Source organism: Pholis gunnellus (genome assembly GCF_910591455.1).
Source record: "Pholis gunnellus genome assembly, chromosome: 9".
Lineage (NCBI taxonomy): Eukaryota > Metazoa > Chordata > Actinopteri > Perciformes > Pholidae > Pholis > Pholis gunnellus.
In genome coordinates, this window is record NC_136535.1 from 15,125,891 (window position 1) to 15,148,095 (window position 22,205).

At 41.2% G+C, this 22,205-nt stretch overlaps 2 protein-coding genes across 4 annotated transcripts in view; both read right to left on the reverse strand.

Annotated features, from left to right (window-relative positions):
* The window catches only part of sik2b (salt-inducible kinase 2b), a 39,333-nt gene extending 25,236 nt beyond the window's left edge, over positions 1-14,097 (reverse strand). For all 3 annotated transcript variants that reach the window (XM_079165960.1, XM_079165959.1, XM_079165958.1), the window contains exons 1-3: positions 13,582-14,097; positions 10,087-10,203; positions 3,407-3,470 (exon numbers count right to left, since the gene is read on the reverse strand). In XM_079165960.1, coding sequence (XP_079022086.1) covers positions 3,407-3,470; positions 10,087-10,203; positions 13,582-13,719 — 319 coding nt within the window. In that variant the 5' untranslated portion in view covers positions 13,720-14,097. The remainder of the gene's footprint in view (positions 1-3,406; positions 3,471-10,086; positions 10,204-13,581) is intronic.
* Positions 14,098-14,856: 759 nt separating this feature from the next.
* laynb (layilin b) lies at positions 14,857-20,991 on the reverse strand. Its single transcript, XM_079165884.1, has 7 exons — positions 20,870-20,991; positions 19,411-19,717; positions 19,063-19,220; positions 18,543-18,587; positions 17,528-17,605; positions 17,230-17,347; positions 14,857-16,914 (listed from the first exon to the last, which is right to left on the reverse strand). The coding sequence occupies exons 1-7, from the start codon at positions 20,940-20,942 to the stop codon at positions 16,599-16,601; spliced, it is 1,095 nt and encodes a 364-aa protein (XP_079022010.1). The 5' UTR covers positions 20,943-20,991; the 3' UTR covers positions 14,857-16,598.
* Between the last annotated feature and the right edge of the window lie 1,214 nt (positions 20,992-22,205).

The window sequence follows — 22,205 nt, forward strand, 5'->3', positions numbered from 1 at the left end:
GAGGCTCATCCACTGTCTCACTGATTCCCTGTAACAGGGGGGGCTGCTGAGCATCTTCACATCTTCCGCTATTTGTAACCTATGGCCAGGAGCAGACCTGAGAAATTCAGCCGGTCAGAAAAGCAGAGGCGACTCTCTGGAGGGCGATAGTGGAGGAGGAGGCTGGAGATCTGGCTTGGCAGCTTCGCCATTTCGTCTGAGTGCAACATGACTGGAAAACTTGATCCATCTCCAGAAAGCGTATTTGGAAATCAGAAATGATTGTTACATTTGTGAGACTGAATACTGTAATACTAGTCTAGCGCTGCAGCTAACAGTCGCTGTCTGCCTGGCTTAGTCAAAGCTGCTACTGCTGCTGCAGCGGATGATGACATATAACTGTCTTGCATAACTGCATTACATTGTGCAATCAGGGCAGTTGGGTCTGTGGAATTAGGACACAATGGTTTTATCATAACGTGACAAAATCTATGGATTATGGAAAATTAGGTTTGATTGGATATTTAAAGAAATAGTTTGACATTTGGGGAAATAAACAAAGTCACTTTCTTGCCAAAAGTTAAAGGATGAGCTCAATAAAGCTCTCATAAATATCTGTTAACTATAAAGCCACAGCCATGGAACAGTTGGCTTACTTTAGCAGAAAGACAAAAAAAAAGAATATGCCTACCAGCAACTCTAAAGCTCACTAAGCATGTTTGTAGCATATCTCATTTATCAAATCTGCATTAAAAAAAAAACCCAGTATAGAAATATGTTTTCCTGTGAACAGAGTCAGGCTAGCAGTTTCCCCCTGCTTCCAGTCTTTGTGCTGAGCTAAGCTAGCCTTTCCTGGACGTAGCTTCATATTTATAAGATAATTATGAGTGTGGCAATGATTTTCTCATCTCTGCATGAAAACAAATAAGCATTTCCCCCACAATGTCTTTAAGAGTATACTGTACAATGGAAGGCTAACAGAAGCCGGCAGTTGGTCTAACCACACTTAGCTGAAGTGCCAGTAACACATGCACAGATATAGATGAGTCTTTACCCGTTTTATTTCTGCACTTCCTTCTCATTTTTAAACACACTCTTTTCTCATTCATTGTTTTCTTGCGTCGGCTTCACAGCTCTCTCTGGGTCACAAGCGCAGGAGTTGCTGCTGCTGAGTCAACATCACAAGTGGAACACTGGCCTCAGAATCACAAAGACGCACACACACAGACACAAACAACATGCGCACACACACACTCTTAAGTTTACTTTACTAGAGTTATCCTGTCGGCTACTGTGTCTGGGAGTAAGCTAAGTGCAAACACTCTCAGACTGTCTAATAGGTGAGCCCAATAATCTATGTGGATCGTGATCCACTTGCAGGTTGTCCACGTCAGACAGGTCTATACTTGTGTTATACATTCTTGAAATATTTGAATGTATGGTGTAGTCTGTGTCTGAATTGAAGTAATTTTGGATATATTTAATAAATAATATATTTGCAGTTCACAGGCCATTTCTTGTGGCTCGTGTCCACTGTACTGAGACCGCAGTGTGTACACATTGTACACACTGAGTGTGTATGTTTTGTGAGTGTGAAGTAGTGATAGAGTGCATGCACTGCTATGGCAGACTAAGTTATGTTCTTATCTTCATATAGTATTTCTGCTACGTTCTGACTTTTCCAGCACAAGTGTCTTCATTTGGGCTTAACTCTTCGGCAGTGTGCAAACCACTGTTCAAGATTGTCCACTTAGAAACTTGTATTATGTTTATATGGCAAGCCTGAGCCTAAATCCTTATAGGTTAAGTTTTGACTGTTAAAAACCTGGAAATGATTGTCTATACCGAAGGAATACTTTTTCCCCCTTTATCTGTCCCAAAGGTCCAAAAGAGACACGGTGTGTTTTTCTCTCTGATCTGCTTCCACCCTAACTGCAACATCTGGTCCTTTTTAGTCATTTCAAAATGATTATGACAGATTATGATTATGCCAGGATGAATCATAGATGCTTTGATTATTGTGTGTATTTGGCTTCTATTAGGATGGCTGCCTTTGGACTGCTCACTGTTCATATAGTGAGTTTGAGAATACCGTTTAATGTGATTGTTGCACTTTGGAAAGTAAAGAATAATACGTTTTCATGCCTTCAGCTTGATTTGTGGTGTTCTCCTCTTGACCCAATCTGTTTTAATGCTAAATCAATAAGTTGATTGTCAGGAAAATGATTTGGCAAACATTTAAATAATTGATTTTTAAGTCATTTCTTAAGTAATACTACCAAACATTCCCTTGTTCAAGCTTTGCAATGTGAGGATGTGCTGTTCTAGTAAATTGACTATTGTTGGATTTGTGTGTTGGCTGACCAAAACAAATTGAGACAGGCATTTAAGACCAAACTATTAGTTGATTAATCAAGAGAATTGGCACATCAATTAATAATGAAAATAAACATAAGTTGCAATTGCAGCCCTACATTTTAATAAACATATCTCAATCTTAGCTTACCTAAGTCATTGTGGTGCACAGATACGGAGCGCCTACATATTAGGAGCTTGCTATAATTCCAAATTGTCATTGAAATCAAGGTGTTAAATTCATCTTGAGGTCTCATTTATCTTTTTTTGTTTTGTTATTACAATCAGATTGGCGCAGCATTGCTAAGTTCATGGTCTGCCAAATGTTTTTATTCACTTTGTTGGACTTTGTGTGTATTTTATCAACTCATGTTTTTCCATCAATACTTTGAAACTCGTGAGTTTCTTGACTCCTGTCACATATAATGTTGTTTGTACAGTGCAAATAAAAGTAAAGTAAACTAATAGCTGTACCTATGTACAAATGTGTTTGTGAAATGGTGGCTAAAAAGATGGGTCCTTTTTATTTGCTACTTTTTGGAGATCTGCTCATAAACAGTTTAAGTTAAAAGCAAAACAAAAGTTTAACAGACAGTATTCAGAATGTAATCCAAATGCTCTGTAACTAACCAATGAACATGAAGGAATGACCTCATTGACCGGCATATGGAAAGTAATCTTGCAGAGTAACAAACCGGTGAGCAGAAAGTGATTCTGCACCACATACGGTAATAAATCAATCTTTTTTTTTTCTCTTTGAGGTTCACTCACGGCCTCAGTGATTTACACAAGCAGTGGGTGTCAGCACATTACACACAGCAATCACTGGCAGCACATGACAAGGGCCACATCAGGATCATTCCTTCAATCCTGTGACCTTTGAGACCGAGGCCGGGATAAGTGCAAGAACAATGCAAACTCAATAAAACTTTTCATACTTCCTTGTTTGTCACAAGAGTGCAGATTATTTTTGTGTGCAACTGACAAGGAGAGGACATGTATGAATTGGGTGGGGCAATATGTTAAAAGACACTGAGGTCAGATTGATCTTGTACTTGAAAAGATCACTCACCGAAGATTTCCCCATTCTTGGCATACTCCGTGACTAAGTAAAGCATGTTCTTCGTCTCCATCACCTGAGAGAGGACGAAAAAACAGGGGGCCGGGGGGAGAAAAGAGTGGGAGAGTGAATACACACACAGAAGACAAACTTTTCATTAGCAAGATCACCAGATGATTTAGTTTTACAGTCTCCTGCAACAAGAGAGAATTAGAATAAAAATGGAAAAAGGAAACTGTAACAACAGACACAAATGACCCAAATATTACACAATTGCCCACATGGTGTTCTCTGAGGTTCAACTGCAGAGTCTGGCATCAACAGAGTCATGAGCAAAACAAAATGCATGAATGGTCCAGGGTCTAAAAATGGTGTCCATGTAAGAGAATGGAGGTGGACAGTTGGTGTTGCCGAGTATATCTGAATGGTACTTAAAGCCCTTCAGCCCTCACACGGTGCCGTGTTGTGTAGGAGGAGGAGAACCGATTTAGCAGCAGAAACACTCGGGAGATGAATAGAATTAAATGCGGAGGGGAGAATCAGTTGGAGAGTGGAGGATGAATCAGACACAGCGAGCCAGACATTCACAGTAGAAATCCCACGCTCATTGTTTATGATCAATTTTCCATCTGTTACATTGACCGATTCATGGATTTAAGAAATTATAGCCAGGTTTTTTTTTTGGGTTGTGTAACAAGCACATTTTGTTCTCTCTGTATTGTGGAGCTGGAATACAACTGATTGAACGATACCGAGTACATATACCCAGGCTTACTTAATCAATCAAAAGAAGTAGCATTGTGAGCCAAAACAGCATCCAATCTGGGAAATAAACCTTTTCTCACAGCGGACATTTTGACTTGTCACAGCATGAAAAACACAGGTGTAATAATAGTATCAACGATGGCTCCGTCTCATTCAGTTGTGCCAGTAATCCAGCAGTTACAATAGCAGTGCCCTGGCACACCTAAGTGGAATGCAGCTATTATTCATGTTATTAGTTATGTCCATTTTCAATTCATGGTGGATATCTTTCAAGTGTTTGTTGCTCTTACAGTCAGCTAGATGCTCACTATCTTCATAGGGTGTCTGTCGTGGCTCTGTTAGCAGTCTTAAACTGTTCCTTCATACGTTATATATACAGCTCCGGGAAGGTTTGGCCAAAAATCTGTGAGACACGGCAGATATTTCGGGCAGCATTTCTCCCCCCTCTGGCAGTGAGAGCAATTATCATATAAGAGAAACCGTAGCGATGGAGCAGCAGCTAGGAGTATGGTGCAATATCATTAGAAGTGTCCAAGAACAGTTTTCGGAGTGAATGAATGCTCCAGATAAAAAAAATAAACTTGGCATTCAGGAGGAAGGATTAAAGTCAAACTGGAATGACCGACTTTCAGTTGTATGCCTCCGCCAACCAGTCAGCATGCAGTTTACACCCATGTCTGTCAAAAATGTCATCATTCATCAGCAATTATTTAAGTCATTTTTTTGACAATACGAGCATAACTGCAAGGTTGAAAAAAAAAATGCATTATGTGCATCATGTGCTGTAGTGATGTGCGGGGTCAGGGTTTTGTATTACCTGCACTCACCAAGCCCCTTATGAGAACCCCACCCACGAACCGCCAACATCATAGTAGCACATTTGGGAGGACTGAGATCCTCGGCGCTCTCTAAGATGCTGATCCTGCTGCTGGGAGCAGCTAGAAGCTGTCAGAGAGCTCTCTTTCTCCTCCGCCCACAATGGGAAGATATAGGCTAAATAAACAGTACATTCCAACTAAATTGTAACCTTAGGTCTATACTGTCTTTTTTAGCCTAGTGTTTGGCTCGACTGTGTAGTAAAAATATGTTGTCCACAGCTTCAGCATTGAACCTATTTCGATTTACGTCGAGCTTGGACCAGCTGAGCTGAAAGCGAGCGCACCAGATGCGCTTGTTTCTGGATGCACCACCTCTAGCCAGCATGTGTGTAGCGACGGCCCACCTTTCCCACCATGTAATCACTGTGACCTTAAACTTTGACAACCAACATCTAATCAGTTCATCCTTGAACGCAAGTGGACATTTGTGCCACATTTGAAAAAAAAAAAAGTCCTCCAGGTGTTCCCAAGATATGGGACAGATTACTTCCGTAGAGAAGTATGGACGGACAAACCAGCTTAGGCCGTCACTGCCGCAAAAAAAACCATAAAAATGTGCATGGGAGGACTTGAAGAGAGCGCTCCTGGGGGGCAGCTCACCTGCAGGCATACGTGTGCCAGTGTGGGAAAGTCGCCACAGACACCTGACACCTCAACTTCGATATACTACAAAATACAGAGAGCTTACCCTGGCGGTTATAGACTGAATCAGCATTGTCTAAACTCGTTTGGCAAGGAATGTAACTGACATTCATGTACAGGACTGTCTCAGAAAATTAGAATATTGTGATAATCCCCATACGTGTGATTTAGTTTACTGAACCAAGCTGAGTGTTTTTCAAGGCTCAGGAAACCCTTGCAGGTGTTTCGAGTTAATTAGACGATTCAAGTGATTAGTTGAATACCCTACTAGTATACTTTTTCATGATATTCTAATATTTAGAGATAGGCTATTTGAGTTTTCTTAAGCTGTAAGCCATAATCAGCAATATTAAAAGAATAAAAGGCTTGCAATATTTCAGTTGATTCGTAATGAATCCAGAATGCATGACATTTTTGTTTTTTTAATTGCATTACACAAAATAAAGAACTTTATCACAATATTCTAATTTTCTGAGACAGTCCTGTATATATCATGTATACAGCTTTAAAGTAGTGCTGGGTGTTGTTTTACAGTTTTTTTTATACCAGAGTTAGCTTACACTCTTGATTACATTGAGAAGCAAAAACACGTTTTTCTACAAAACACTTCCATTTCACAAAAGACGCTCTGTTCAAGACGCTCAAAGTTGTAGTCAAAACACAAGCAGCTGCACAATAATCTTGCCAAAACAAAAACAAAAAAAGACTAAAATTTGAATAATTCTCATTTTAATACGGGACTTTCCTTTTAACAAATGAGACAACCAGAATATTACAAGAATAACAGATTTGCAAACCAGATTTCGATGCATGACAGTTGTAAATGATCGGCTGGTACCCAAAAAAGAAGCTTCGCTACCCACCCTTATTTGCAATGTCACATATCAAGCCAATATGATGCCTCAAGCGCTTGTATGAAGTAAGTAGGAGTCCAACAGGATCTTAATACTGCGTTTAAGACCTTGCTGCAGCAGGCCCTGTGGCACTGGCTACACTATAAACACATCCATTTATATTTCATGTCTGCAGCTGCTTAACAGTAAATGCCTTTCCTGTACCATCGATAATCACTACACCACTTCAATACAGCAGATATTATACATCGTATACAGTATTATATCATAAGTATGTTCTGGCATTTCCGTCACAGTAGTTTTGAATAACTGCTATGAGGGAAATACCTGAAGCCAATTCTAGTAAATATACAGTCTGAAGAAATACAAGCTGCACTTTATGCAGTCTGACACTGCCGATGGGAAGGTGTGAAGACCATCTAAAGCAACATTTTCAACTGATCCAGTCTGAATATTAGGTTATGGGAAGAGCAGCTGTAGTCCCAGTGGTGAAACACATGCTGTGTACAGGCTCCACCATTTCAATTCAATACTGTAAATGCATAATTTATAGATCTAAATGTAATTGTTTTAATGGTTTTAACAATGTGAGCAATAACTGTAGCGTGGAGGATGTCGAATTAGGGTCATGATCCGTCCAATATCCTCAATTTATTCAAGCATTTCCTGTAACGTGATTGATATTCACGGGCACTCATTTTGTATTGAAAAGTATTGATAGCTAGAGAGTGGTTTTGTAATTATCACAACAATATCTGGTGGTGATTTTGACTGTTTAAAACCTTGTCTTTGTAGAGGGACTAGAATAAGAGTGAAAAGCTGAACACCCCGAGAGTCAGAGGATGGTGAGATGCAAAAGCGGAACATATGTGAGGCAAATTACTGCAGACTGTGAGCAAAGAGTTCACGCCACACATGACAAACTACAGCGGGGTCCGTCGTTGGGTTCTCTGTGTGTGCGTCTTCATTAGCTAAGGCTTTCCTTTGGGCCAGTTTATGAAATAGAAAGGAAATTACTAATTGACCTGAGCTGATTGGATGGACCGGGCTGTTGGAAATAATGACAAACACCAAAATAACACAGCAGAAAGCTGGAGCAGAGCCACATGGTTGTGTAATGATAATGAACACTCATTTACTTCCCCTAAACAAACTAACAGGACCTCAAAGGCTTATGTAATACAACTGAATCGCCCAAATTGTTGAGGTATTGGCAGTTGGGCTATTTTGTAGCAGACAGGAAGACATCACGGCAACAAAGTGATACAAGTTTATTTTTGAGTCACGTACAAATGTATGAGCTCTTGCCCTCACACAACTGGACATGTATACAACTACATGACAATGCATCACACCATCTCCATAACACAAGTGTAAGTTCCACGATTTTTATGAATTGACCATCTTGGCAGTCTGGTAAGAAACCATGGTGTGCAATGCATTTTGGGATAAGAGAAAGACTATGGGTCCGTCTGAAATCGTACACTAACATACTACATTAACGATGAGTGTGCCATTACCAGACTGTGTAGATCACAACGTCAAAGGTCCAAGCTAATGTTTAACGCAAAGTTAGAATTCCCAGTCAAAGTTTAAGGCAAATTAAAATAATTAAATATTTAAGTGTTATATATGTTTCTACAAGTTATGTATGTGAGCTCCAGTGTTTTTCCTATTAGGGGAACCTCAACGTCACTCACCATCATTTGTAATTATTTCAACGGTTAATTATTTAAAGCATCTGTCTCACAGTCCGCCATTAATGTACAGAACTTTGTCACGTATACAAAATCTATACAGTTGGAACACACTACAGACTCAATTTTACGTTTTAAACTTGCTTTGCTTTGAGTCATCTGCATCAGACTCCCATCAGATTGCAATGTACTCTGGGTAGGAAAAGACCCAAAGGACACTGCTCATGCTGCAGCATTGCTTGTGGTGGTTGATGTATAGCCACCAAAACAAAGCCCTTAAGTTCAATACACAGTAGAAACTATAACATCCTTAAAAAGTTATAGAAGATGTTTTCTAGGCAATTGCTGAAGACTTTCACGTTGGGTTGTTTTAGCTAAGTCATTGTGCAAATAAACACGGATACTGTGTCCCCCAAATTCAATTAAATACTTTTTGAAGGTCCCATAAAGTCAGGGGCACTGACAAGAACTAATAATTTGTTTCTAACAAGCAATGAATCTATTCTAGCCTAAATAAGATGTTTTAAGTCAATAAAAAAGTATAGATCCATATCTGATTATAACATGCCGACTAAAATAGAGCCTTATTGAAGTACAGGTCAGATCTGATGTCCCAGCACAATAATAAAACATTTAAATTAACAAACTTCTGTAACTAACACTTAGTTTTAAGCATACCAGCAGCACCTTCACACAGTGCAAAACACACACACAGATGAACACAGCGCCGAATGTCAGTCAGTCAGTCATTAACTATGCTCTCATATCTTAAACTACCCAGCGGTGGCAGGTTCTGCTAGGCAGCAGTTGTTTGCTAACGCATTAGAAAATGACCTGGATTGGTCTTGTGCTTCAACACCTCGACTGCTAAAGAACCAGGGAAGAAGGTCAAGAAGGAGCAGTGGTGAATTGTGCTGCAGGAAACTGGTTTGCTCACAGATTAGCCAGAGATGCGTGGCTAATTCTAGGTCCCCTCAACAGATGTTACATTACAGATGTTACACTGCAATGTAGTTACATATTACATTATTGCCCCTGCTCTCTCCCCTGCAGGGCCTTCTTTGACCGCTGGCTGTTTTCACAAAGACTGACAAAGATCTTACTCAGACTTCAAAAAGACATCTCCCTTCATCTGTTGCACAAACAATCGTCTTCAGTTGGCCTACTTTTCAATGAATTCCTGGCAAATTAATGATTTTTTTGCAAACTATCTAGTCAAACCCAAGATGGGCTCAGGATCGTTTCTGTTACTGCTCACTATATTTTCAACAGGCTATTGAGCCATAAAATAAGTGACTAATCTCAGCTAAATTAAGACTGGCCTATCACTAAAGCCTGGTCTAAAATATCATTGTGAAACTGGTTATTACCCCAGGACAGTTTAAAAAAGGTGAGGCACAAATCAATCTGAGTGATTTCAGCCTTGTGCAAGAGTCATTATTGCTTTTACTTAATTGTACCATTTGTAAAGTTTGTGTGTGTGTGTGTTGTATACTAACTGGAGTAAATACATAGTATGGCGGCATTCTTCCAACATCACTGCTACATCGACAGCAACAGACTACAAGCAGATGTCACGAGATGGGTCAAAGGAAAAGACCCGAGACAGAAATAAATCTCCTGAAAATCTCTTGATTGACAACAGACCAAAAAACAACAACAAAAACCAAAATCAGATGAAACCATTGATCTTTTTACAGCGTTACAACATGGGGAATAAAAAGTTACAAAAGATAAAACCATTACAGATAAGACAAAAAGTGCACAAGAGCTCAGATAAAACCAGAATGTACTGTAGTCTAAGGCAGCCCCACTAAACAGTCAAAAGATAACAGGTAGTGAAGCTAGAAGCTCACCTGGTACAGCTTGATGATGTGGGGGTGATCCAGCATCTTCATGATCTGAACTTCTCTGTAGATCTTCTCCAGATTGACAGCATCCAGTTGGGTCTTGTCGATGATCTTAATGGCCACCTGCAGAACAATAGAACTCCAATCAGTCAGTTTCGCAATAGAATCATTGCTCGGCCTCATCAGACTTGATGAAAAGAAACGCACTCGCATACACGCTAGTAGAGATAGCAGTTTAATATTCTCCAAGAAGCAAAGGGAGACAGTCTGTTCTCTTCAGAGAACCGCTTTTGAGCCACAAGATAAATACTTAAATACAGCTCGTGCTGAGGACCTTCATCATAAACACTCTTGAAATTTGAGCCAAGATGAAATATCACATAAAAAAAGGGTACAGCAGGCCTCGGATACACAAAAACACCCCACAATCATACGTACATGTGTAAATGGACGCGCTCAAAACTTCAACACTCTTGGCTTTGATTAATGATGTCCGGTGGGTAACGAGGCAATATTAACATCTTTCCTTCAGACGGTCTCATAAACAACATTTCATCAGTGTGATCTGAAGTGTTTCCAAGCGTCTGTGAGCCAAGCTGGAGGAGTAAACAACAGGAGACCCCAGCTCGCCTCTCAGCAATCGCACCGCTGTTAAGATTAAGTTAGAACTCTTACTGAGAGCAAAAATGACACAAAAAAAAGTATCTGGTTCCAGCTTTTTAAATGTAAATATTTGATGATTTTCTGTGATACACTGAATGTCTTTCACTTCTGGACCACTCGGTTGGACAAAACAACCTTTCTGAATAGGTCAACTTGGGCTTTTGGGAATAATTGTTAGTTGCAGCCCTAGGTCAGATAATAAAACAGGATTGATTAATAAATTCATGAGTTTACGGGTTTATTGGTTGCCTAAACCCAACATATAATGTAATACTGTCTGTGACACAGGATTGTCCTCTGGAAACTAGTGACAATGATCTTACTTCAGAATTACCCTGTTGCCTGTATCCGACTGGCTACACTGCGTGTGTTGCAACAAAAGTTGAGCCACGTCCAATGTTTTCCACGAAATGATGCAGTATTTTTGCAGTTGGTATTCCTGCTGTGTTAATGCAGCGGTATAAATAGTCTGAAGACAGCCTCATGTTTGGTTTTAATCTTAAAGTGAAGTCAGACAGCTCAATCCCATTGACATCCAGTTTAACCCTATTTAGCATATTTGTAGTTAGCACTTTCAGATGTGCAGTAATGGGTGTTTCAATACATTGAACACTCCATTATCATCTCCCTACCCACAGTACAAACAGGTATGCAATTTGCCATCACATCATGTGAAGAAATCTAAATCTTTTAATGGCACTCCAGCTACAAGTCGAGACCTCCAGGGTATAACATTTTGAAAATCGCTAGCCTACTGGATTACAGGGTACTTAGCATGAAAAGATCTGAGCCAAGCAACTGATTACATTGTCAACAACAACACACACACACACACACACACACACACACACACACACACACACACACACACACACACACACACACACACACACACACACACACACACACACACACACACACACACACACACACACACACACACACACACAGAGAGAGAGTTCTTGTGTACTCTGCAGGCACAACGTCATTCGAGGACAATGAATTACAGGGGAATTTAGCTTATACATTAAGTAATGAGAGCACAAAGGCTGGACGGGACAATACTGTGACCAGATGATGGATAAAAGTACGACCCACTGAGCTGACAGGACAGGACCCCATGAGAATGAGCCAGCACTATGTGAACCCTCAAGCTGCGGTATGTACATAATGGGATGAATGGGTCTGTATAACACGCAGGAGGCACGAGTAGAACAAGTAGGTTATGCACACAGATACACCTATCTAGGAATATGCACAAAGACACATCAGATCTGTGGTTTCATGAGTCATTAAACCCTGCCTTTCTTCCCACACACGTTCCAGGTTAACATCTCTTTTGCCAAATTCACAAGGCAGATGGCATCACATAAAGTTGATAGCCTGCCTCTCCAGCTGACCGTGGCCACTTAAACACACAGCTTGGCTCCGGCCATGGCCCGCTGCAGTGGCTCTCTCTGTAGTGACCTCTACCAAACCAGTGGCCTAAAAAAAAAAAAAAAACCAGCATCAACATGCATTTTTTCATTCCACCTCAATACCGCACCAGCTGAGGGAGCGGTGCAGCCACTTAGTGAAATCACCTGGTGTCATGTTAGGCTGAAATTAAAACCTGCATTCAACATGGCTGTTAGTGGCACACGGTTGCAGATTACCTGGCTAGACTGACGCTGCGCCACTTCACAGGCTCTAATAACCAGATTAACACCAAAACAGTCTTAAGAGGCATTTTTTCCGACCTAGTTATTCATTTAACATTGATTAAACCAAGGGGCCTCGTCTGGATGATGTAAATCTTTTGTTTTTCTGTGCGGCACGATTGCTCACGTTCAACGACAAACAGTTTGAGGCCCCTTGAGGTCAAAGATCAAAGTGTGCAACTGTGTTTTCCCAGCCCTATTTTTCTATCGCTCCCTCTGTCCTCTTCACACACACACACACACACACACGCACAGACGCACACACTGGACACTCTTTACATGTACTCCCTGTGTCTCCGTCATTACAATGGGAAGGCATGGCACACAGTGGTACTGGCGAAGAAGTGCCTCTCTGTAGAGAGCTGACATAAACCTATCAGACAAACCCAAGCCCTGTTCCTTCTGTGCTCAATGCTTCATCGCCTGAGAGTGTTCAGGGTTTGCGATATCAACCCGTCTCCAAAACTAAGTGAAGACCCCCCCCAGAGCAGTGTCAGTGAATTGCTGTCTGCATGCATGCGTGCAGAACACTTTGCTTTCCAATTACAGAGCTCTGGCCCGGCACATCCTGCTCCTCACAAAGCTCTCGCACTGCTGGCACAAGAAACCACCAAATCAAATCATTATTTGGATTACATAATGGGACCACCGACCCATGCTGCATGCATGCCCCAGATAACAGCGATGTTAACAGCAGCCAGACTTTTTTTTGGGTTGGTACATTGTGGCACAGTCGTGGGTCATTATCAAAAATGAGTGCAGGTGTATAGTGCTGGTCTGGCGCAGGACAGAAAGAGTGCATATTTACAGTTTGAGTTTCCCAGCAGCACTGGTTGGTCAGACCTCTTACCGGCAGTGATGCTGGCTGAGGGGGGGGGGGGGCGTGCAGCGAGACATTGCTCCTGTACCTGCAGGTATTCAAACACACCAGCTGTTGCTCGCACTGGAGCAGCCAAGTGGCCCCGGCGGCAGTTAACAGTTACCTGATCCAAGTTTCTATTAGTGCACGATGTGGACAGCATTTCGGTATCTGCCGTCAATATCTGGGGTGTCAACTAGTGCAATAAAGTTATGTAACTCAGCCGAACAGTAGCCTAAGTTAGCTTTCAGGCTAACCAGTTCACCGACACACACTCACCTCGGTCTTGGTTATTCGGTGTCGAGCCAGCTTCACGACCGCGAAATTGCCCTTTCCTAAAGTGCGCTCGATGTCGTAGAAGCCCACTCGGACGGGACCCCGGCTCAGCGGTTTTTGCACAGTGTCAGCCATGACCATGCTGTTCTTAATGGGACTGGTTGTGGAAGAAGTAGACGGTAGCCAGACGAGCAGGGGACACGCGGGGGGCTCACGCGGGGCTTTTGCTAGAGCAAGCTTACAGATAAAGACGAAAGGAAAACAAACCGCCCACCGCCGCCGCCGCTGCCGCTGCCGCCGCCGCCGCTCGAAGCGTGTCCATTAAAAATAGACAAAGTTGATTTCTGTGTCGCCAATTTGTGGCGACACTCTTCCCCCCGTCAGTGCGGCGATACGAAGCAGGCCATTTGCTGAACCCTGGAGGGCTGTCACACACCACGTTCTCCCAACACAATAGAGCGATAATATTTCAGCTCGAGGCACCTTCCTATCAGCCACAGAGCACGCGAGTTGACTCGCAAAGAGGCATCATGTTCTCCGGTTGACGTGTATTGACGTCAAAGCCATGGGGGTATTTGTACAGGGGGCGGGGCCACGAGGCCGCTCCACACTTCAGTGCCAATTGGTTGCCAGGACAACCAGACCCACCTCTTACGTCAACCGGTAAAATTGCTATTCTGAAATCTGTTTGCTCGCGTGTGCTGCTTGATTGCACGCATCGGTAACTTTGAAGTCCCCCCCCCCCCCCCCCCCCCCTGCAGGTGTTTAATAAGCTTTTTAGTCGGCTGCGAGTGAAAAAATCAAGCTGGGAAAAAAGGGTTGAATTAATTCTAAATCAGCCTGAAACTGCCCATTTTTACTTCCACACAAGTAATGTGCTCTGCAAGAATGAAAGGAAAACAACTATTTAAACAAAATAATATGCAAGTATTGAACGTATAAAAGAAAACTACATTTCACAGCATGTCTACTTCCAGTGATACAATCCAGAAAAATGTGCAACTGCCATTAAAAATCCCATATATTATCATATATAGCATTATATAATGTGACATGGCAGAACCTCATGTGAAACTAGATATTTTATCAGCAACAAAGACACTTTGGTCAGCTACTTAACAGCGCCATCTATTGGAAAACATAGACAATTGAAGCAAGGCTACACATACAGTAGCCTACAGTAAGTTTTGTACTTTAGAAACAGGCATTTTTCATTCACACACATCTAACGTCACACAGAAATGTCTCCATTATTGAATCAGGAATGCGACCACAACATCTTGAAACCAAACTTTATTTGACACCCAAAAGATCATGCCTTGTTTTGAGATTCAGCACATCCACACAAAGCAGCAGCTCATGCAGTGACAGTTTAGCAGTGCATTACTAAGCGGGCAGGGAGAGTAGCGCTCCGAAGGCCTCCGTTGTCACGCATGGACTTCCTGAATGTAAGAGTTCCAGATGTGCTTTTGGCATTTCCTGTCTAACATTCTCGAAGAACACGCTCAGCCTCTCCTTACTGGGCTTGCTACATCTTTCCAAGACACAGACCCAGCAGCCCACTCAGAAATAGCACAGGCATTTGTGTTCAGCATATGTATATCCATGATTATTTTACAGATTTACAAGGTATGCACATGCTTTTGCAAGCAAACACTGTTGACTGAATCCATGACATATTCAAAACTGGTCTCTCCTAAAAAGTCAGAGCAGTGGAAGGGTTGAGTTTCCCACACAGTCAGGTGGAGACGGAGAAAGGCCACAGCTTTGAGGTTTACTCGGGTCAGCAGAGTTCTGTCATCAGTGTTTCCGCATGTACAGTCCTGTTCTCTGACATCACAGTCCAAACAGGAAGCCTTACACTTCAGGATTAGAGAAAGGGTGAGAAAAGTCCCTGAATAGGACACCTCCACCGCTGTAGAGAGACAACAGGATCTTTCTTGTCCTTGTGTCTCATAATATCTAGTGACGTGCTCGGAAAATGTCTGTTTAAGTTTGGATTGTTTACAAGATGAGTAACCTTGCGTGGGTCCTCAGAATTTGCACTATTTCTCAGGGTTAAAAGTGAAATCCAATACGCCAAATATAGCAGCGCTGCTGCACCGCTTACCTGACCTGACTCAGTAATGCTTTTTTGAATTAATTAATGCCTCTTTGAAACCGAAGCCTTTGTGCTGCAGTGAAGTCACATCATTTATCAGAGAGCTTGTTCATGATAATACATATCAATGTTATGGTGCCAACATAAGGTTGGCATTTGTGGTTTTAAGTGAAGTGTCTTAACAACTATTGGATTGGATCCCCTTACCTTAAATACGATGTAATACTTAAAACCAAATATCTGCAAAACTAATGACATTCCCCTCAGTTTTTAGCTTGATAATACACACAACTATGATGGTGAACATGTTTAACATAATGCCTGCAAAAGATCAACATGTTTTCATTAGCCTTTGTGAGCGTGTTAGCATTCTGACATTAGCATTCAACTAAAAGCACTGCTGTTCCTTAGCACAGCCTCACAGAGCTGCTAGCATGGCTGCAGACTTCGGGTCTTGCTATTTATTAAAAGGATTTAAAATATATTATACTTTTTATATAACTCATTGATTACTCTAGAGTCCAAAATACGCCGTGCTCAGATTCACAATTTCATCAACAATTTCAGAACTCTATTGGGGGGGCTCTGGGATGTTCGGGGCCTAAATGTTATCTAACAGGTGACAACACTTTGGGAAACCCTGCTTTAAGCCTTTATATGACGTACAGCGTTTGTTGCTGGATACTCAGGATGCCACACTGAAGATACACACAGGTGATAAGTTATTGGAATATATATAGGTCTAAATCCAGGCCGACACAGCCACGTGTTAAGTAATCCTGCACAACACAAGTAACCAGTAGGGTGTGCAGGAAGAAAAGGATGGAGAACATTGTGTTCCTCTGTCTAGCTGTGTCGTATTCGATAGCTGGTATGAGGCTGACGGACACTCACAGAGATCAGTTAGGCTTCAACAGTGTTATCCATAGATCTCATTTTCCACCCAACCAGCCTGCCGGTTCTGAGCTCTGCAGGTCTCATAGATGTCATTGGTCACAAAGCCGCTCTCCTTGTCCACGCATGACACATTCTCATAATCGTCACACTGGGAGTCCTGGGAAGGAGCACAGGAGTACTTTGTCATGATGCCTGCCGGCATGCTGCTGTCCAGAGCAGTATGAGGCAGTTTGGTAATGTCACTAAAGGCGTAAGGTCCTTGTACGGCATTAGGTGAAGCTGTTTTTGACATCCACGGTTTTGATCTGCTGGGGTAGCTTTCTGTTTCTGTTTTCCTCCTGAATATGGAAGACATAACGTTAACGAGCTCAATGTAATCATCACAACATGTTGCTCATCAGTGAAATTACCTCTTTAAAGGCCACATAAAGTAAGAATTTCCCAGACAAGTTTTGAACAACAAACTTTTCTAAGACCAAAGATACAAGAAGTTTATAAGTCAAATAGGAAATGTGTGCACAGGAAATGTCTCACATTGGCTAAAACTGAGTAAAAATGTATAAAGTTATGCAAAAAAAGACATTATCTCTTAAAAAATGCTTCTTAAAATCTCGTTTTATTACGTTGCATGCAGAAACGTGTTCTTCTTTTACCTCTTAGCATGCTGTTTGTAGCAGAAGAACCCAGCAGCTGCAATCAGCAGCAGCAGCAGAGCCGGAATAGTTGCGTAAAGGATGTAGGAAACATACACGCTGTTGTCTGACAGAGATACTGCAAAGGACAGAATATTACTGGCATATAACTTCCCTTAATATGACTTCAAAACATAGACCTTAATCATTGAATAGTTAGAGCACGTCACGATTCTGTCACTACTTAAAGCATTGGTTTATAGAAGTTTCCCTGAAGACATAAAGGGGTTTAACTCTACGTTTTCTTTTCTTTTCTTACCTGATGACTCAGGTAGTCTTATTTTTATCCTCTCGTCACTTTCTGTAGTTGAGAACACATTTGGCCTTAGAGATGGAACTGGAGCAATCAGAAAACAAATTAACATAATCAGTTGAGTATGAAAAGCAGAACTTTGACACATGGCATCTCACCATTGCAGATTTGTAACTGATTAAAAGAAGCAATAAACAAATACGTCAGAGTATGACTTGGAATATTAAAAGCATAATGTTTTACAAATTACATGTTCTGTGCGTAACCGTTTGAATGTTCTTGTTTGGTGATTCAATCACATGCATCTCTAAGCACATTTAGCTTCGGTAGCCTATTTGAAGTTTTACACAATGCTTGTGAATACATGTGATGTATACATTTTAAATATGTGTTGATTCACTTTTCTAAGATTTTGACTAATTTTTCCTGAAGTTATCAATCCTTAATGTAAACCAACCCACAAACTCTGAAAAAAGACAACCTAGTTCTTTGTGGGCTGACTTGATCAGAAAACATGTGATACAACAAGCTATTAACTCCCTTTTTAATGTCACATGCAGGCTAATCAGAATATCCCCCCCCCCCCCCCCCCCCCGAGGATCTCCACCCATGGCTTAAGAACTACCCTTGCAAAAGTGCATCATATTTTTCTCCCAGGCCATTCAGAGCAGATTGGGTTTTTTAGGGAGAGGGGTCTTAAAGAGACGTATATTAAGACGGACAGTATGAGCAAAATTATGTTTTTTAGCATGTACATTAAAGGCATGTACATGTTCTAATAGAAATGTATGAACCTGGTAATGAGCATGATATGTCCCCTTTAATACATTTTGCCTACCACTGTAGATGTCTTCATGTACACTAAAGTTGACATGTATGTGATTAAAAAGTAGTGATGTGATGGTTTAGTGTGACTTTTCTTGATATACGTATAAACACATCTGCAGTCGCTTGTTATCTATACATCATAGAAACATCATGCACGGACAGAATGTGCGTGGTAGTCAAGTACATGTTGTACCTGCGTGTGCTTTGTTCCCTTTCTCAGTAAATACTGGTTGTTTTTCTGTAAAAGACAGAGAAAAGTAAGTTAATTTAGTCATCCAATCCTTGTAAAAATATGTAATCAATGCTACTTCACTCTGCTAAAATAGGCAAGCATTCGAGAACTGAGACAAACAGGAAGAATCATTACAAATAGAATGTAGAAAATATTCAACAACATAAAATGAGCCCTGACAAATCTTCAGAGGTTTCAAGTGTTTAAAGTAAAACAATATGCTGATAGTTGTTATTTAAAAATGACCACAAACTTTCACACAAATTCTGTGAAGGGTTCTTTCACTGGTTTTAAGTCCCTTAAGAACTCAAGGACTTAAAACCAGTGCAGGCGGTTGACAGTAATGGCCCATTTTTAATTAATTTTTAATTGATTTTTTCGGATTCAGTAACCAAATAAAACCACAAGTGCCAACTGTCAATAATTCCCAGCACTGTGCAGCCAGGTACTAAAGCACAGTTTCTGTGATTTACTGGCTCACCTTCTGGGTATTTGCAGACAAAGTTGTTCTTGGAGTTACAGTTGTCATCGTTCCACTGGAACAGGAAATGACCTTCTTCGTCGGGTGGTGCAGAGGGCTGGTGGTACATAACCACACACCTTTCAACACCACACGATGGCTCATCCCAATGCCAGTTCCTACAGCAAATAAGATGCGAAAGTTTAGATTCGAATTGCATTTCAATTGGACAATTTACATTATTGCATGCACAGTTTTACTTCATATCTGAATTTCTCATTCTTGAATTCTTGCAAAGGACTGCAGACATTCCATTCCTCCCACTCATGCACGATTTAATCCAATAATCTTTTCTAAAATGAGAAAGACCTGAATTTAGCCTTGCTTCCATCCAGCCAATAGTACTGCGAAGGGCAACCTGGGTTTGTGGTCCCTGCCCTGTAGAGCTGTGGGCTGCGGCGGAGCCCGATCCAGAAGTCTCCATCTCCAGCCTGCAGCTGTTGTATGAACATCTCCATCAGTCGCTGCTCGCTTTCCGTTTCAATGCTGAGCAAGTCGCCTCCATCCGACCTGCAGGCCTGCCTGGCATCCTCAAAGGTCAGCCTCCGCCCGCTGTCCTGGATGTAGGACACCTTGTAGCATGGGCGCTCTGTCCCGCGGCGACAGATCCTTTGGCCTGGACACCACAGTCAGCATCAGGGAGATAACACGATGATAATAATAATATATTTGTTTCATTTTCTGAAGAATTCCCATGGCACCCACGTGGCAGAATGACTATAAACAACCTGAAGCGTCCCTGGACAAATCTGAAACCAGAATTAGTTTGCCAAAGTCTTCCCACATGTTCCGGCAATGGTTAACCATATGGTAGATCAATTACAGTGTAAGACCTATATTTTTAAGGGCTTAAAAAAAGATGTGTTTGTTTTTCTAGATTGGTCTTTACAGATTTATAAATATGTGAGTCTGAACACGTCTGAAATGCAGTGGTTTGCTGAGGTCGCACAATTATGGCTTTACACAATGCATCTTGATTGTCTGAAAGGCCCCTGAACCTGCATCATTTACAGGTTTTTTTTTCAAATTACATGACAATTTATAAGCAGACAGGCAATATATTAAAACGGTGGCTCCCATACTTTTGTATTGCTCGTGACTCATCAACACAACATCATATTAGAGTTAAGACATGTGAGCTTATGATGTGAGAAAAGAATAAAAAGTATAAACAAAAATAATGACAACAATCTCAGACATCTTATCTTTGAATAAAATGTTTCTATCATTTCTATCTTTTTACCTTTACAGATAACATACAAATAGAGCCAGTTTAACGATTAGGGCGTCTGTTGTATACTGGTAAAGATTGGGTCTATTAGTAGGGCCATTAATATTATTATAGCCTGTCTAAGCAGCATATATATTGTACTATAGCAATAGAGTTAGTTAGAAAAACTATTCGACACTTTGACGCAAATACCCTGTTGATGTTCATTTCCCACCACGTCACGTGCTGCTGTGTGACTGCAGCCTGTTTATAATTACAGTAACGTCCATACTGGCTGCTTCAGGCTTCTTTATTTACGGTCCTTCTGGTACCAACGTCGTTACCTAAATCCACTAACACGACAATAAAACGTGCCTTAACAAATTCAAAGCCTCGTTCAGCGCTTTATGCAAACTTTTAAAATCTTTTTAAAATATCACGGTACAAACAAACACGTTAAAGTCGCGCCTTAGAATAAAAAAAACATAATATTACATCGTTTCGTCAGAGTTTAAAACGTTCTTTCAGTTTTTCGTTCCTCCGAAGTAAAACTCTTACCATTTATTTTAGACGCGGATCCAGGGTGGAGAAAAACGGCGATAACGGTGCCAAACAGCTTCATTAAATCCATTTTTCTACATGTTCAACCGGTTGTGATGCACAACATGTCCTTAAATAAAGTTGCCTATAAACGTGTTTTAGACTTTAGAGATTTTCAAACCCTGGGATAAACTGAGGATAGAGGCAGTCCAGTCTAAAGTGGGTCGTCTGGTGGAGGCGTGCTTATGGCGTCTGGCTGAAGGGGGAAAAACAAGAGTGAGATAGTCCAAGATTTAGCTACTGCTGTTTTCCCCTCTACATCTAAACTCAAATCACTGAGGTATGCATTCGTGTGTCTGTGTCTTTTACTAGCAAAATCCCATTTCACATATAGTAATGACCTTATAAGGGGATGAATAGAGTTCTTTGTGCTAACACTGTGCATCATGGTCCCTGTATTAAAATAAAGAATGAGGATCTCTCATTCTTTTTCCACAACACACACACACACACACACACACACACACACACACACACACACACACACGCACACACACACACACACACACACACACACACGCATACACACAGTGGTTGAGTGTTGTCTGGGGAATTAAGCAAGAAAGCAGAAACAGAAACAAGACTTCAAAAACTGAACGATGCGTGTTAAAAGTACAACTCGACCTTTCCTTTTCTATGTCTGGTAAACATGCTGGTCTCATGTCATGTGATTCAGTTTGTCCACCACATGTCTGATGTGGCTGTTGGTTAAAACACATCTCACACAAAGCCAGTGTAAGTGTTTGAAAGGAAACTGACTCACTGTGAAAACACCATTTGGAGAGACACAGCAAGGGCAGAAAGTGAGACAGGGACACAGTGAGAGATAAAGAGAGAGAGAGAGAGATTGGAACAGGAAAGCCTGCAGAGGAGGAAGAGGAAAGGACTTTTTTAGAGAACCATACTTCCTGTCCATTGCTTTGGTTTGTTTTTCAGACATTGCAGCTTCAATTCCAGAGCAGTCACATGGATTAAGCTTCAAAAACAATAATAATAATAATAATATTTTTACAATTTAATCCAGCCACATCTTCAGACTGAATTGTCTACCATAAAACTAAATTCTGACGGGTTAAATAGTGGAATATGTTGGAAAGGCAGTTGTTGACAGCAGCACTCCATTGCTGTTTGTATTCATGTTTGTGAGACCCAAACCTGTTCAGGCTAAAGCCGTAGAAGTAAAACTGTGTTTGAATTTAAGGGGTACTTGATCCATTTAGTACTTAGTACTGTCACAATGCCGTCTGTTCATTGAGGAGGAAGCTGTGTCTCTTGCAATCCTCACCGCCGGTGA

Bases quoted from the DNA above. Each gene is read 5' to 3' on its own strand.
- laynb (XM_079165884.1), bottom strand. From the start codon at position 20,942: ATGGATTTAATGAAGCTGTTTGGCACCGTTATCGCCGTTTTTCTCCAC. The intron at 19,221-19,410 runs GTCTTTCTCATT...TATTTGCTGTAG, and splicing joins GGAAGCAAGGCTAAATTCAG to GAACTGGCATTGGGATGAGC. The intron at 17,606-18,542 runs GTACAACATGTA...TGATTGCTCCAG, and splicing joins AGGGAACAAAGCACACGCAG to TTCCATCTCTAAGGCCAAAT.